We start from the raw sequence: 14,033 nt of genomic DNA, 5'->3' as shown, positions 1-14,033 counted from the left end.
ACTCAATGGTGTGCAGTGAATATTGCCCTGGTTGGCAATATAACGTCATAGTACTAATCAAATTCCAACTTGGTTTATTGATCACTCCAGCTAAGATTCATTTAGCTGAGAGCGCTTACTGCCTGGACACTGTTAGATCTGAATCTGAGCCGCATGTAATTTAGATTGAAATACAAGTGTTCAGATAGATGAAAGCCTTGCCAAAGGGCACTCCCACATAAGTTATTATTTTGCGTTTCATCCAGACCTTTTCAGAAAAGAACATGTCCCTCTCTGCGAAGCATTGTAAGAGCCTGTGTACTTCTTCTTTCTGAAAATAATATTAACCTTTTACTGCAGTGGGCTAAATCAGGGTCACGCAGAGTGTTTCTTGGTAGTCTTAAACAAATATACTTTGAAACAAAAGTATACACCTCACACAGATGGTTATGGGCTTAGAAAAAAGAAGACACCTGTATGTACCATGTCAGATGTAGAGTTGAGATGTATAACATTTTGAGTTTACATCCCAATATTACACTTTATATACAGAAGACTGAAATATAGCAAAAACATTTTTTAAATAATGGTTTATTAATTATGGAATTATGCAAATATTAATAACATTCCACTTGTGAAGCCACTAGAGGGCGATTTGGTCATTTGACTGCAGGAAACTACAAGAGCATGTGAGGCATGCTATGCGTCATTGCGAGCTAACATAACAATCATGAGCAGTCATCCTCCTAGTTTTTGGGCAGTAATGCTCATCAATGGAAAATTGGCAAAAGATAGAAAAACACGGCCACCATTGTGGAGTAGACAACAGTAAAGCATCATCCATGCCCTGTGTATGCATACAGTACGCTGTAATCCAGTAAGGCTTCAGACACACAAACATGATACAGTTTAATGCTTGCGTTTGCCAAGCCATGCTTTGCCTAATGTCAACCTCTGTGTTGCCTTTGCTACTGTGGCTGTCTGTGGGCATCCTTTCCTCAGCCTCCTGTGGTGGGTGTGGACTTGGGCTGACACTCCAGCAGCATCACAGAGGGATGGCTCTGTATTGTGTCTCATCACACTGCGCTAATCCTGCAGACACACTCGCTCCAACATCCAGATGATGGTTTTATTAGCCTTGTGAAAATCACTCATTTGTTCTTTAAACCGCGGGTATATGTTTGGACTGATTAAGTAAATTCATGACTTAATCGTGAGACGAAATCAATACCTGCAAAGTATGTGTATTAGATGGCTAAGTGTGTGTGTGTGTGTGTGTGTGTGTGTGTGTGTGTGTGTGTGATGAGATGCCAGGTGAGGGGGGAGTAGAGGAAAAAGGACTGCTGCTGAGGAGAGAGAGAGTAGGATGAGAAAAAGAAAGTGCTAGTTTAGGGTTGGGAACTGCCAGGGACTTCATGGTATGATATTATCACCATACTTAGGTGCCAATAAGACATGTATTGTAATTATCACGATTCTACAGTATATATACTGTGTGAGAGCAAAATTACAAGATTGCTATAATACTGTTATTGCATCAAATTGTTGTTTTATGCAACAGAATAGAGTTCTTAGAACTCTATTGTGTCTGTGAACTGAGAGTGGGCCTCTGGGGCTTAGTGCTGACAGTAGATTTATGATGCCTTAGGTGATAATCCTAACCAAAATCTTTCTATTTGGATCTGGATCTGAATTCCTCAACTGAAGTTAGCCAGCTAACTACCTACAAGCTATCAGTTAGGAAACCATTGCTAGCGGTCATCAGCTAACCTTTAGCTCGGAAAGCTCTCGCCAGTTCGAACAACGTGACTCAAAGCAGAGCATAACGGACCTATTTCTCTCCATATCCCCGGATTCCTACCGCAAACTCTGAATATTTTCATCTGGATCTTCGCAACTAGCTAACTGCAATCCCGGGTGACCACTCCTGGCTAGCATTTCCATCCCGGAGCAAGCACCAATTAGCCTGAAGCTAGCCCGGCCAGGGCTCCTGTGCTACTACCCCTTCTACTGCCGGTACGGGGCACTGAACTCAACTGATCCTCTACGACTGGAATACCGACATAATCTGCCCGAGGATTCCTACAGGCCCCTCAGGCGCGACGCCCACTGAAGGCCCATTCTGCTAACCTGCTAGCTACCTAGAGCTACTTGGAACCCTACTAACTCCACGACTGGTCTATCAACGTCACCGCACGAAGAGGCAAAAACAAACATGCCCCCATCGCGACGTCCCTCAAAGGCTAACTTGCTAGCCCTGGTCTACAAACTGCTAGCTTGCCTGCTCTGGTCTGCTAACTGCTAGCCTCTGCTAACTGCTTGCTTGCTAACCCGGTCTGCTAACTGCTAGCTTGCCAGCCCTGGTCTGCTAACTGCTAGCTTGTTTAACTGTTAGCATCGGCCTGTAAACTGTCTGAATCGCCGTGTTCCCAGTCAGCCCAACCACTCACTGGACCCATATGTTCACTTGGCTACGCATGCCTCTCTCTAATAACAATATGCCTCGTCCATTGCTATCTTGGTTAGTGGTTAGCCTAGTCAGGGTAGCCTAGTCGTTAGAGGTAGAAATCTGTCGTTCTGTCCCTGAACAGGCAGTTAACCCACTGTTCCTAGGCCGTCATTGAAAATAAGAATTTGTTCTTAACTGACTTGCCTAGATTAATAAAGGTAAAATAAAAAAATTACTGTAGAGCCTCTAGCCCTGCTCAATATGCCTTAACCAACCATGTTGTCCCACCTCCTACATATGCGATGACATCACCTGGTTTAAATGTCTCTAGAGACTATATCTCTCCCATCATTACTCAATGCCTAGGTTTACCTCCAATGTACTCACATCCTACCTCACCTTTGTCTGTTCACTAGGACTTCTGTAACCATAAAAGCCTTGGTTTCATGCATGTTAACATTAGAAGCCTACTCCCTAAGTTTGTTTTACTCACTGCTTTAGCACACTCTGCCAACCCGGAAGTCTTAGCCATGTCTGAATCCTGGATTAGTAAAACCACCAAAAATGCTGAAATATCCATCGCTAACTATTTTCCGCCAAGATAGAACTGCCAAAGGGGGCGGTGTTGCAATCTACTGCAAAGATAGCCTGCAGAGTTCTGTATTACTATCCAAGTCTGTACCCAAACAATTCGAGCTTCTACTTCTAAAAATTCACCTTTCCAGAAACAATTGCCGCTTGCTATAGACCTCCCTCTGCCCCCAGCTGTGCCCTCGATACCATATGTGAATTGATTGCCCCCCATCTATCTTCTGAGCTCGTGCTACTAGGTGACCTAAACTGGAACATGCTTTATCACCCCGGCCATCCTACAATCCAAGCTTGATGCTCTCAATCTCACACAAATTATCAATGAACCTACCAGGTACAACTCCAAATCCGTAAACATGGGCACCCTCATAGATGTCATCCTAACTAACTCACCCTCCAAATGCACCTCTGCTGTTTTCAATCAAGATCTCAGCGATCACTGCCTCATTGCCTGCATCCGTAATGGGTCTGCGACCAAACGACCACCCCTCATCACTGTCAAACGCTCTGTAAAACACTTCTGCGAGCAGGCCTTTCTAATTGACCTGGCCAGGGTATCCTGGAATGACATTGACCTCATCCCGTCAGGAGATGATGCCTGGCTATTCTTTAAAAGTGCCTTCCTCACCATCTTAAATAAGCATGCCCCATTCAAAAAATGTAGAACTAGGAATAGATATAGTCCTTGGTTCACTCCAGACCTGTCGGCCCTTGACCAGCACAAAAACATCCTGTGGCGTTCTGCATTAGCATCAAATAGCCCCTGTGATATGCAACTTTTCAGGGAAGTTAGGAACAAATATACACAGGCAGTTGGGAAAGCTAAGGCTAGCTTTTTCAAACAGAAATTTGCATACTGTAGTACTAACTCAAAAACATTCTGGGACACTAAAGTCCATGGAGAATAAGAGCACCTCCTTCCAGCTGCCCACTGCTCTGAGGCTAGGTAACACTGTCACCACTGATAAATCCACTATAATTGAGAATTTCAATAAGCATTTCTCTACGGCTGGACATGCTTTCCACCTGGCTACCTCTACCTCGGCCAACTGCCCGGGGCACCCTCCACAGCAACCCGCCAAAGCCCCCACCATTTCTCCTTTCTCCTTCGAATCCCACCGTACCTTCTCCGCTATGCAATCTGGTTTCAGAGCTGGTCATGGGTGCACCTCAGCCACGCTTAAGGTCCTAAACGACATCATAACCGCCATCGATAAGAGACATTACTGTGCAGCCGTATTCATCGACCTGGCCAAGGCTTTCGACTCTGTCAATCACCACATCCTCATCGGCAGACTCGACAGCCTTGGTTTCTCAAATGATTGCCTCGCCTGGTTTACCAACTACTTCTCTGATAGAGTTCAGTGTGTCAAATCGGAGGGCCTGTTGTCCGGACCTCTGGCAGTCTATGGGGGTGCCACAGGTTTCAACCCTCGGGCAGACTCTCTTCTCTGTATACAACAATGATGTTGCTCTTGCTGCTGGTGAATATCTGGTACACCTCTACGCAGACGACACCATTCTGTATACTTCTGGCCCCTCTTTGGACACTGTGTTAACTAACCTCCAGACGAGCTTCAATGCCATACAACTCTCCTTCCGTGGCCTCCAACTACTCTTAAACGCAAGTAAAACTAAATGCCTGCTATTCAACCGATCACTGCCCACATCTGCTCGTCCGTCCAACATCACTACTCTGGACGGCTCTGACTTAGAATACATGGACAACTACAAATATCTAGGTGTCTGGTTAGACAGTAATTCACATTAAGCATCTCCAATCCAAAATTAAATCTAGAATCGTTTTCCTATATCGCAACAAAGCATCCTTCACTCATGCTACCAAACATACAGTCGTAAAACTGACCATCCTACTGATCCTCAACTTCAGTGATGTCATCTATAAAATAGCCTCCAACACTCTACTCAACAAACTGGATGCAGTCTATCACAGTGCCATCCGTTTTGTCACCAAAGCCCCATACACTACCCACCATTGTGACCTGTATGCTCTCGTTGGTTGGCCCTCGTTTCATACTCGTCGCCAAACCCACTGGCTACAGGTTATCTACAAGTCTCTGCTAGGTAAAGCCCCGCCTTATCTCAGCTCACTGGTCACCATAGTAGCACCCATTCGTAGCACGCGCTCCAGCAGGTATATCTCACTGGTCACCCCCAAAGCCAATTAAATTCCTCCTTTGGTTGTCTTTCCTTCCAGTTCTCTGCTGCCAATGACTGGAACGAACTGCAAAAATCTCTGAAGCTGGAGACTCATATCTCCCTCACTAGCTTTAAGCACCAGCTGTCAGAGCAGCTCACAGATCACTGCACCTGTACATAGCCCATCTGTAAACAGCCCATCTATCTACCTACCTCATCCCCATACAGTATTTATTTATTTATTTATTTATTTATTTATCTTGCTCCTTTGCACCCCAGTGTCTCTACTTGCACATTCATCTTTGTGTCGGGGCTCTCAACAAATCATCTAGGGGTGGTTCGTCGACCAGGCATCGTTATTGCAGATCATTCACATCATTCACCTGCTTTCCTTATTAATACGTGAATAAAGACTAAGTAGAACTCTGACTTGTGTGATAAGTTTGTCTCTCCTCATTTGATAATAAAGAAATAACCACCACAATTGTGATTTAATACTTGCGATTTTATTGCGATTTGATGTTCCAAACATAATGCCCATTAAATGTCTGCTGCAGAGGAGGCTGGGATGGAACAGAGTCCAACATGTGGTTTCCATATGTTTTATGTTTTTGATACCATTCCAATAATTCCATCCTAGTCTTTACAATGAGCCGGTCCTCCTATAGCTCCTCCCACCAGCCTCCTCTGGTCTGCTGCAGAGAGACAAGAGAGAGCATGAGAAAATTTGTTTTGATCAGTCAGGGAAATAAAAGTGCTGAAGGCATGTTGGCTCACTATTTAAAAAGGAGAGAACAAGCTATAAGATGAAAAATATAGGTTTTAGCATAGGTACAGCCAACTAATGCTACCTACAGTAGCAAAAAAGAGACAAATATTGATTAAATCTATTCAATGTCTTGGCTATAACATGCATAGGCAGACACACATACCTGACCCTGCACATACCATACTGTATTGAATTGTTGGTGGTTTCCGCATAAAACATTATATTTATGCATATCCCTATTGACAATTAGCCTTCAGTTTTTCATACGGTTTTGTACAAGATTGTGTACAACTGAGAAATGTTGGTACATATAACTCGAGAGTACTGTGTGTGTGTGTACGTGTGTGTGTTGTTTTCCTGGTTGAGGACCCTTGGGGTGTCAGACCCTCCCAAACTTCCCCTCTCACCTGCTAGATTGGTAGATTCACACTCCCCCTATCCCTGCTGCTCTCACTCCTCATACAAATATTCATTAACAGGAGGACTGATTGAGATTGAGTTGCTCTAGTGTACCCGGCAGCCATGGGGGAGCTGACAGAACCAGAACCTATTAGAGCCGACAACCTCTGTCACTTATCCTCTCTCTCATTGCACCTGACAGCCCAGAAAGAGGAAACTGTCTGTCTATGCTTCTCCACGGCTTCAATTAAAAACCTGCCTCTTCCTCCTATTAAGCCTCCCTCTCCCTACAGACAATATACACAGACACAAACAAACCCAAAACACATTTTAGGAGAACCACAAGCAAGTTGAAAGCCAGTCTTCTTCATTGGTATGAATGGCAGACATAAGGTGGAACTAGATGGGGAGCTTTGATGTAGATACTAACAATGTTTACATTCAGCATTCAGTTCACATTTGACCTCCCACCACCATCATTCTTATGTTATGATAGAACGTGGCCCGGTATTTACAGGGTAAATAAGAAATCGGACCCCACCAACAACACAAAGAGGGGAACCGCTGAGTCAGGGACTCTGCACAAGGACCTCTGATAGGTTTCTGATTCAATGTAATGTACACACATCCAGTTCTCTCACACACTCCTTCAAACAATACAATACATACTGACTACTGTGTTCAGCATTAGGCATTCATGTTTGTCATTCAGAGGGTGAATGGGCTAAACAAAAGATTTAAGTGCCTTTGAACGGGGTATGGTAGTAGGTGCCAGGCGCACTGGTTTGAGTGTGTCAAGAACTGCAACGCTGCTGGGTTCACGCTTAACAGTTTCCCCTGTGTGTAGCAAGAATGGTCCACCACCCAAAAGGACATCCAGCCAACTTGACACTTGGGAAGCATTGGAGTCAACATTGGCCAGCATCCCTGTGGAATGATTTCAACACCTTGTAGAGTCCATGCCCCAACTAATTGAGGCTGTTCAGAGGGCAAAAGGGATGCAACTCAATATTAGGAAGGTGTTCTTTGTATACTTGAACACTCCAGAGAACTAATTCATCATTTAAATTTGACATTTTAGTCATTTAGCAGGCGCTCTTATCCAGATTGACTTCCAGGTAGTTATACAACTTTAAAAAGGTTTGCACTGTAATTTTACATATTAGTTTCTCTTCTAGAAATAATGTTTGTGAGAGCACAAGGAAAATCCCTTAATGACTGTGACAGTGTTTTCACTGGATGAAGGTTCGATCAATCAACACAGAGTCAAGATGACTAAATCCTTTCAGCTGCTCAAGATGAGGAATCTTTGAGGTTTCTCTCCTCTCTCCTCTGCAGAACCCCATGCCTTCTTACCCTGGTGGATGCCATCAGATCTGCTAGGTATCAAAAACATTTGTGCAGCCTCCCTACCCGTAGAAACATGGTATTTTCCTTCCGCAAAATGTCACTGTCTATCATGGAAAATAGAGTGAGAAAGATATGTACAACATGGCTGTCGTGAGCTTTTCAAAATCCAACAGAAAAGCATCCATCTCTGTCTGGCCACCCTGATGGAAGCTCATGTCTTCTTTAGTCACAGCAGCTCACCTCAGTACAGCCTGCTGGACCTCCTGCAGTGTCTCTCTGTCCGTGGGGACTACACAGCCTGCTGGCCCTCCTGCAGTGTCTCTCTGTCCGTGGGGACTACACATGCATGCTGTAACAAAGGCCAATTCTTCCCTTTTTTTCAAAACCACTTCTGAGAAGACCGCCCTCTGTTTCAAGCGTGCCATTTTACTTTCACTGAGGCAATTGATGGTTTTTTTTAGAGACCTGTACAGTAAAAAGCCATGTCTTCACTTCAGTTAATTGCTCTACTTTAGGTAGTGATGACTGCTGAGCTACACAATACATGGTTTATCGTTGTCATGAAAGCGTCACTGAACATAGCTGCAGTGGAAGTCCTTGCACTTTTATGGATTTAACTGCATTATTAGCATTTCATTGAACACATTGTGACAAGATAGCCATGACATTGAATGGAGGTCAAATTAGATTTTCACTCGTGTACATCCTGCAAAATAGTTCATGAGCTCTCTCCGTTTCATCCTCACCTTAGTGGCTCCTGCCCAACCACTATGTTTTCTGACGCAATACATGACCTACTATGGGTTACAAGATGTAGGGGAAAACAACATATGGGGTGAGAGTTCATGAGTTATTACCCCTCACTTGGCCTCCGGGCCTAATACGTGTGTGAGCCAGTCTACTTCCCTGGCCCCATATTAGCGCCAGACTCCTCCTGTTAATTAGATGTGTACCAACATCCATCAGTGGCATTTTGCTGAGAGAACACCTTAGGCCTAGTACACAAACACACTGTTACAGTGACAGCTTCATAATGGGTGGTTCCTTAAAGGATGCTACAGTACTGTAACCTAGCTCTGATTGAGTGCGTATAGCGAGTCTGATAGAATAGCTACTCAGATTGAGTCTGTGGAACAGCACAATGGAACTTCTGCCTCTCATCTCTCAGCAGTACAGGTGGGATAGACAAAATGTTTACATCCAAACTACTGTATATCAACCATTTAAACAGCATCAGCCTGCCAAGGGAATCTTGGAGCTCATGAACTTTACCCTTCCTCCATCTACCCAACAACCAGGCAGGGCCACGTTAATAGCCCCTATGGAAAAAGGGGTATCTGTGAGGGAGGGCTTCAAAGACATAATTAGAAGCCCCTGGAACACCTCTGCAGCCTTTAAGATTGATCCTCTCTAACGTTTCCCTCTTTTACGCCTTCGTCCTTTCCAGGAAATAGTCCCCCACCACATCATTAGTTTCACGTTCCATGAAAGACCACCTGCATAATGCAGGAGAGCATTTATTGGGATGACTCATGTGCTGGAGGCAGCTCTGCTCAGTGGTCACTAGCTGGCCCAGCCACAAAGTCATACAACCCCAACCACACTGCTAACCCTAATGCCTAACACTAACCTACATTTTGTTTTCATTCATTTTTACAATATAGCTAATGTTGACTTTGCAGCTGGCACATCTAGTGGATATCACTCAGTTCTGCATCACGGACAAGACTCATCCCCAAAAATGTTAACCTGCACCAATAATGGGGTAAACGTATACAGACACATTATTTCAGTGGTCTACTGGGTGTAGCCAGGTGAAGCAACGGGACAGAAAAAGCAAATAGTACTATCAATAAGAAATTAGCAACAGCAGTCACTGAGAATAGGCTACAATATATTGATTGGTATTGATGTTGACTCAAACAGGTCTGAATTGAGACATATCAATAAGTGGAGGTAACTGAAATGCAAGATTCAAACACGGTCTGTATGAAACCTTAGGAATCTATTCTATTTCATTGTTGGGTATCAATTCTGTATAACATTGTGTATATCCCCAGTGTGGTCACTAATCCAAGCAGGGAGAATCCTACAACAGAGCCGGTATGCCTGCTAATTATCTCCCTGTCCACACAACAAGCCCATAAAGCCCTAGACAAACAGATCATCCAATGTAAATAGCATCAAAGCTTGCATAGTTGGATACTATACAGACAGGATCTGGGCAGAATCTACAAACGATTCATTGATTTGTTGCCCTCCCACTAGCCTACAGCATCATCATTTATTGTATAGTAGTATACCGTATCTACTCAAATTTTATTTAGTCTTCTCTGAAAGAACATTATGGACAACATGTTATGATAGGCTCCGGCTGCCTCTAATGACTGTATTGTCTATAATGAACAGAAAAATAGTGGACTGTCCTAACAGTTTTGTTGAGGCTTTATCTTGTGGTTGTAAGTGAGTCCCTCTTTGCCATGCAAATTAACTGAATCCCCTAAAACCATTTACACTGCATTTCAGCCCTGCCACAAAAGGACCAGCTGACATCATGTCAGTGATTCTCTCGTTAACACAGGTGTGAGTGTTGACAAGGACAAGGCTGGAGATCACTCTGTCATGCTGATTGAGTTCAAATAACAGACTGGAAACTTCAAAAAGAGGGTGTTGCTTGGAATCATTGTTCTTCCTCCTCTAAACTCCTCCTCTATCAACTATTGGTCCATTCATGAGCTCTACTAAAAGGCTTATTACCATCACAGTCAATCTGGGATATATTTCTATGCTCAGTTGGTCTAATACGTAAAACGATCCCCCATTTACTTGGCCCCAAGCCTTTTTACTCCCGCTTGCAAAACACAAATTGTGTGTGCGCGCGGGTGCACTAAAAGACCCTCATCACTAAAGCAGATTGCACAGTCAACAGGCTCTCTGTGTCACTCCTGGGGCCAGAAGTAGCTGACCTGGTGTATACTATCCTGGTGCTGCTCCAATGAACACTGACCTCCATCCTGCCCATTCATTACACACACACAGGCTCAGGGTTTACTTAGCCTGGCTTTCCCTGGTTGGGTAACAGGCAGTGTTTAATGAGCTGAGGGCCAAATGCCTTCCCTAGACTGCAGCCTGTGAGTGGTTAATTTATCAGGCAGCGTTCCAGTCTTCCTCTCCCTGCCCACATCCCTCTCCCTATCTCTGCTGGGGTTTGGCGTGCAGCACGGAGGATTACATTGTATGAAGATTATCCATCACTTATGGATTTTAACCACAGTTTGGAGGACAGAGAGGGATTCTGCTTTAGATCAGGCTTTCACACAGACAAACAAACGGTCACTAGAGATTCCTACTGTACTGTGTATTATCACTGCACTGCAGCAGCATTTTAGTCTACAAGCATGCATCACTGCTGAACAAACCATAAAGCAAATCATCTGTAAAACAAAGTTCTCTTGACTTTCTATTGTTCTGTTGGGTGGTTGTGTCACCTGCTAATGCCCACATTGCCCAATGAGGATGAGACAGTGTCAGAGTGTCAGGCTGTAATAAAGCTGAGAGGCAACAGAGTCCAAGCTAACATTGACTCTTCTAAATGATCTGTGCACTGTGATATAAATGCAGGGGCACATAGAACAAACACAGATAACGTGCTCCGAAAATTAAGAGCCTGCTTTCCCAGAGCACGGAACACTGACCAGGGTGAATTCTAAAGACCTGGAGGGGGTGACATCTTAGCAAGACTACAGGGAGGTGAGGGGAGAGTAACAAGACCCAAGCCCCCTAACCCCCACCTGGTGAGCAGCAGACTGATGAGGTCTGTCAGCCGGCTGCCTGCAATCAAGGGCTTCTGCTGCACTGAGCGTGTTCTTCCATGTTTATTGTGTGCAGAGAACGTATGTAGTCAGAGGCTGCCAGGCTTTACCGAGAGAGAGACGCTGTAATGTCTGTATTCTGGAGCTTACCTTCGGCCCGCATGGTGAAGGGAGTGTCTCCGGGTCGCTTGGCCGAGAACTGTCCCCCCAGGGAGGTCATTAGGAAGCACAGGCTGAAGAATCCGATCCCCGCCACAAAGATCCTGCAGGGACAGGGACCAGGGCAACCAGGAGACAGAGAGCAAGACTCAGGGTTAGAACTCAGGGGGAACAATAAGAGAAAAACGAGGGAGTTAAGGCAGGGGAGAAGAGAAGAGGGGGGGTCAACTGTCAAAATGAAAGCAAAAGAGCTGTACAGTACAAAAGGAATGGGGCACAAGAAGATGATGCAAAATAACAAAGAAACTTAAAGATGACAAGTTTGAATTCGATGGCCATTGGTCTAATGCGTTGCAATTCTTTTCATGGGGGTAGTCAGGTGCACCTCGTATAGCTCGGCAAATGGGAGCTGACGGCATCATGAAAACAAATGATTTTACTTAGTTTTTTTGAGTCCACTTAGGTTTCACTTAGTGTTTTGATCCCATCACTGCATTTCTTGCCATTTAACAGAGTGCAGAGAATCCAATTGTCAAGACTGATTGATAATTCATCCATCTCTAATCATCATTCTTAACTAATCTACCTACGGCAATGCTGGGGATCTGGTTGTGGACAAAGGATAATGGCATATTACATACAGTACATGGGTCTTGTGTACAACACAATGCATGTAAAGTCAACTGAAAAATTATAACATTAAGGATTACAGTTGCATATGTGTGACTGCAACCACAATCCCTGTAGACATGTTCAAATGTTCAGAATGGTGGGTGGAAATGAATGCTCATAACAGATGCCTTTCAAACTGTAGATGACATCCTTGCGTGAAAAAAAGTGATCCACTGAGAAATGCTCATGCAAATGTTGAAATATTTGAAACCATTCCGGTCCATTCCTCCAGAGGAGAGCTGCTGGATGGAGAGCTAGATTTACATATCACACACCACAGCTCACATCACTTGCTGCTCATTTAACACGGGTTATGATATGCTTTCTTTCTTCTCATCCTAAGGGTAGCCCTTTAAAAGAGAGCTTCATTTAATTCAGAGGATATATTACACTCTTACTGCCTAAGAGCGATGTCATACTCCATCACTGTCCAATAGTTGGGCTAATGGTGAAGAGCTGAGTGTTGTGCTCATGAAAGCTAAAACCAGTGTGTTCAGAAATACAGAAAACTAGTTGATATCACCTACTGTCAGCTGATCTGTACCTTTGTGTGTTTGCATGCCACTGAACACATTCTACACACCAATGAATTCACTCACAGTAGACACTAGGCACAAGCCTAACTGCCTTTAGAGTGCTGGCAGAGTTCAGGTTTACCATAGTGATCAGAGTATGCCCAAGAGCTCTGAAACAATGCACTGATCTATATTGACTCAAGTGTCAAGTGCATAGGCCTTCTGTATAGGTACATGCATGTCATTCTGTGTACAGGGGAAAATACATGCAAACTACTGTAGAAATATGTAGTTCATATTCAGTCTTGTTGTGCACTATCTGCAATGCACCTTGATCCGTTATGCAGTTTGCCTACTCCTTGCTTTTATGAGGATGTCATAACATATTTCTGACATGACAGATCCATTTTCACACTTCTATGACATCACAGGTGTGTACTTCTGTCAAGGCAACCTGACCACTGTGAGTTTGTTGTAGTCTACTCATGACGTTCCCATTTTCATGTGAACTCATTTTTTTCAACTCAATTTGAGACTTAGGCTACACAGAGAGGGAACACTGCCTGTACATCGAGACCACGAGAACAGTAGCCTACATGTGAATGCTTACCTGAATGGTTTGAACGTCAGAAGACATCTTCTCACCATAGTTGAATAGTCTGTGTTCACAGCACTCATTTTCCGGAGAAGGAGAAAACGCAAAGAGCCCACAACATTGTGTATATTTCACAGTGTCCTAAGCGCAAACATAAATAGTAACTATGAATGAATAGAGCTTTAAAAATATCGATACATCGACTTCGGAATCGGATAACCAATACTGCACGTGCTTGGTTTAGTAAAGTTCGGACGGAATACACTCCGCTTGCCCAGCTGCATACAATAGTTTGCTTCCGCTGAGTTTAAATTAGTCCGTAAATTAACCCTGACTCCGGAGTCCTAGCCGTTCTGTTGGAAAAACACAAGTAATATTGTTCACTCCTCTCATTGTTAACATGGTAAACGTGTATGTGTTTCAAGTTGGGAAAAGGGTAGCAGAGTTATCGAGCATAAAAGTCCATTGCTCACCAGTGAGCACACAACGTGTGCTAGGCTCCATTCGCTTTCTGGCTGTGTATTTTCAGATTGTGCAAGTAGCCTAGATCTGTCTTCAGTGCAGCGCCATCTAACGAGTGATA

General features: G+C 44.0%; 1 protein-coding gene across 1 annotated transcript in view; it reads right to left on the bottom strand.

Annotated features, from left to right (window-relative positions):
* Positions 1-13,533, bottom strand: part of LOC139422284 (alpha-1,6-mannosylglycoprotein 6-beta-N-acetylglucosaminyltransferase B-like) — a 72,528-nt gene extending 58,995 nt beyond the window's left edge. Inside the window, exons 1-2 of the mRNA XM_071173470.1 lie at positions 13,466-13,533; positions 11,660-11,772 (exon numbers count right to left, since the gene is read on the bottom strand). Of these exons, the coding sequence (XP_071029571.1) occupies positions 11,660-11,772; positions 13,466-13,533 (181 nt within the window). The remainder of the gene's footprint in view (positions 1-11,659; positions 11,773-13,465) is intronic.
* Between the last annotated feature and the right edge of the window lie 500 nt (positions 13,534-14,033).

Source organism: Oncorhynchus clarkii, chromosome 12 (assembly GCF_045791955.1).
Source record: "Oncorhynchus clarkii lewisi isolate Uvic-CL-2024 chromosome 12, UVic_Ocla_1.0, whole genome shotgun sequence".
NCBI lineage: Eukaryota > Metazoa > Chordata > Actinopteri > Salmoniformes > Salmonidae > Oncorhynchus > Oncorhynchus clarkii.
The sequence above is the reverse complement of the archived record's forward strand: the minus strand, read 5'-3'. Positions and strand labels throughout refer to the sequence as shown.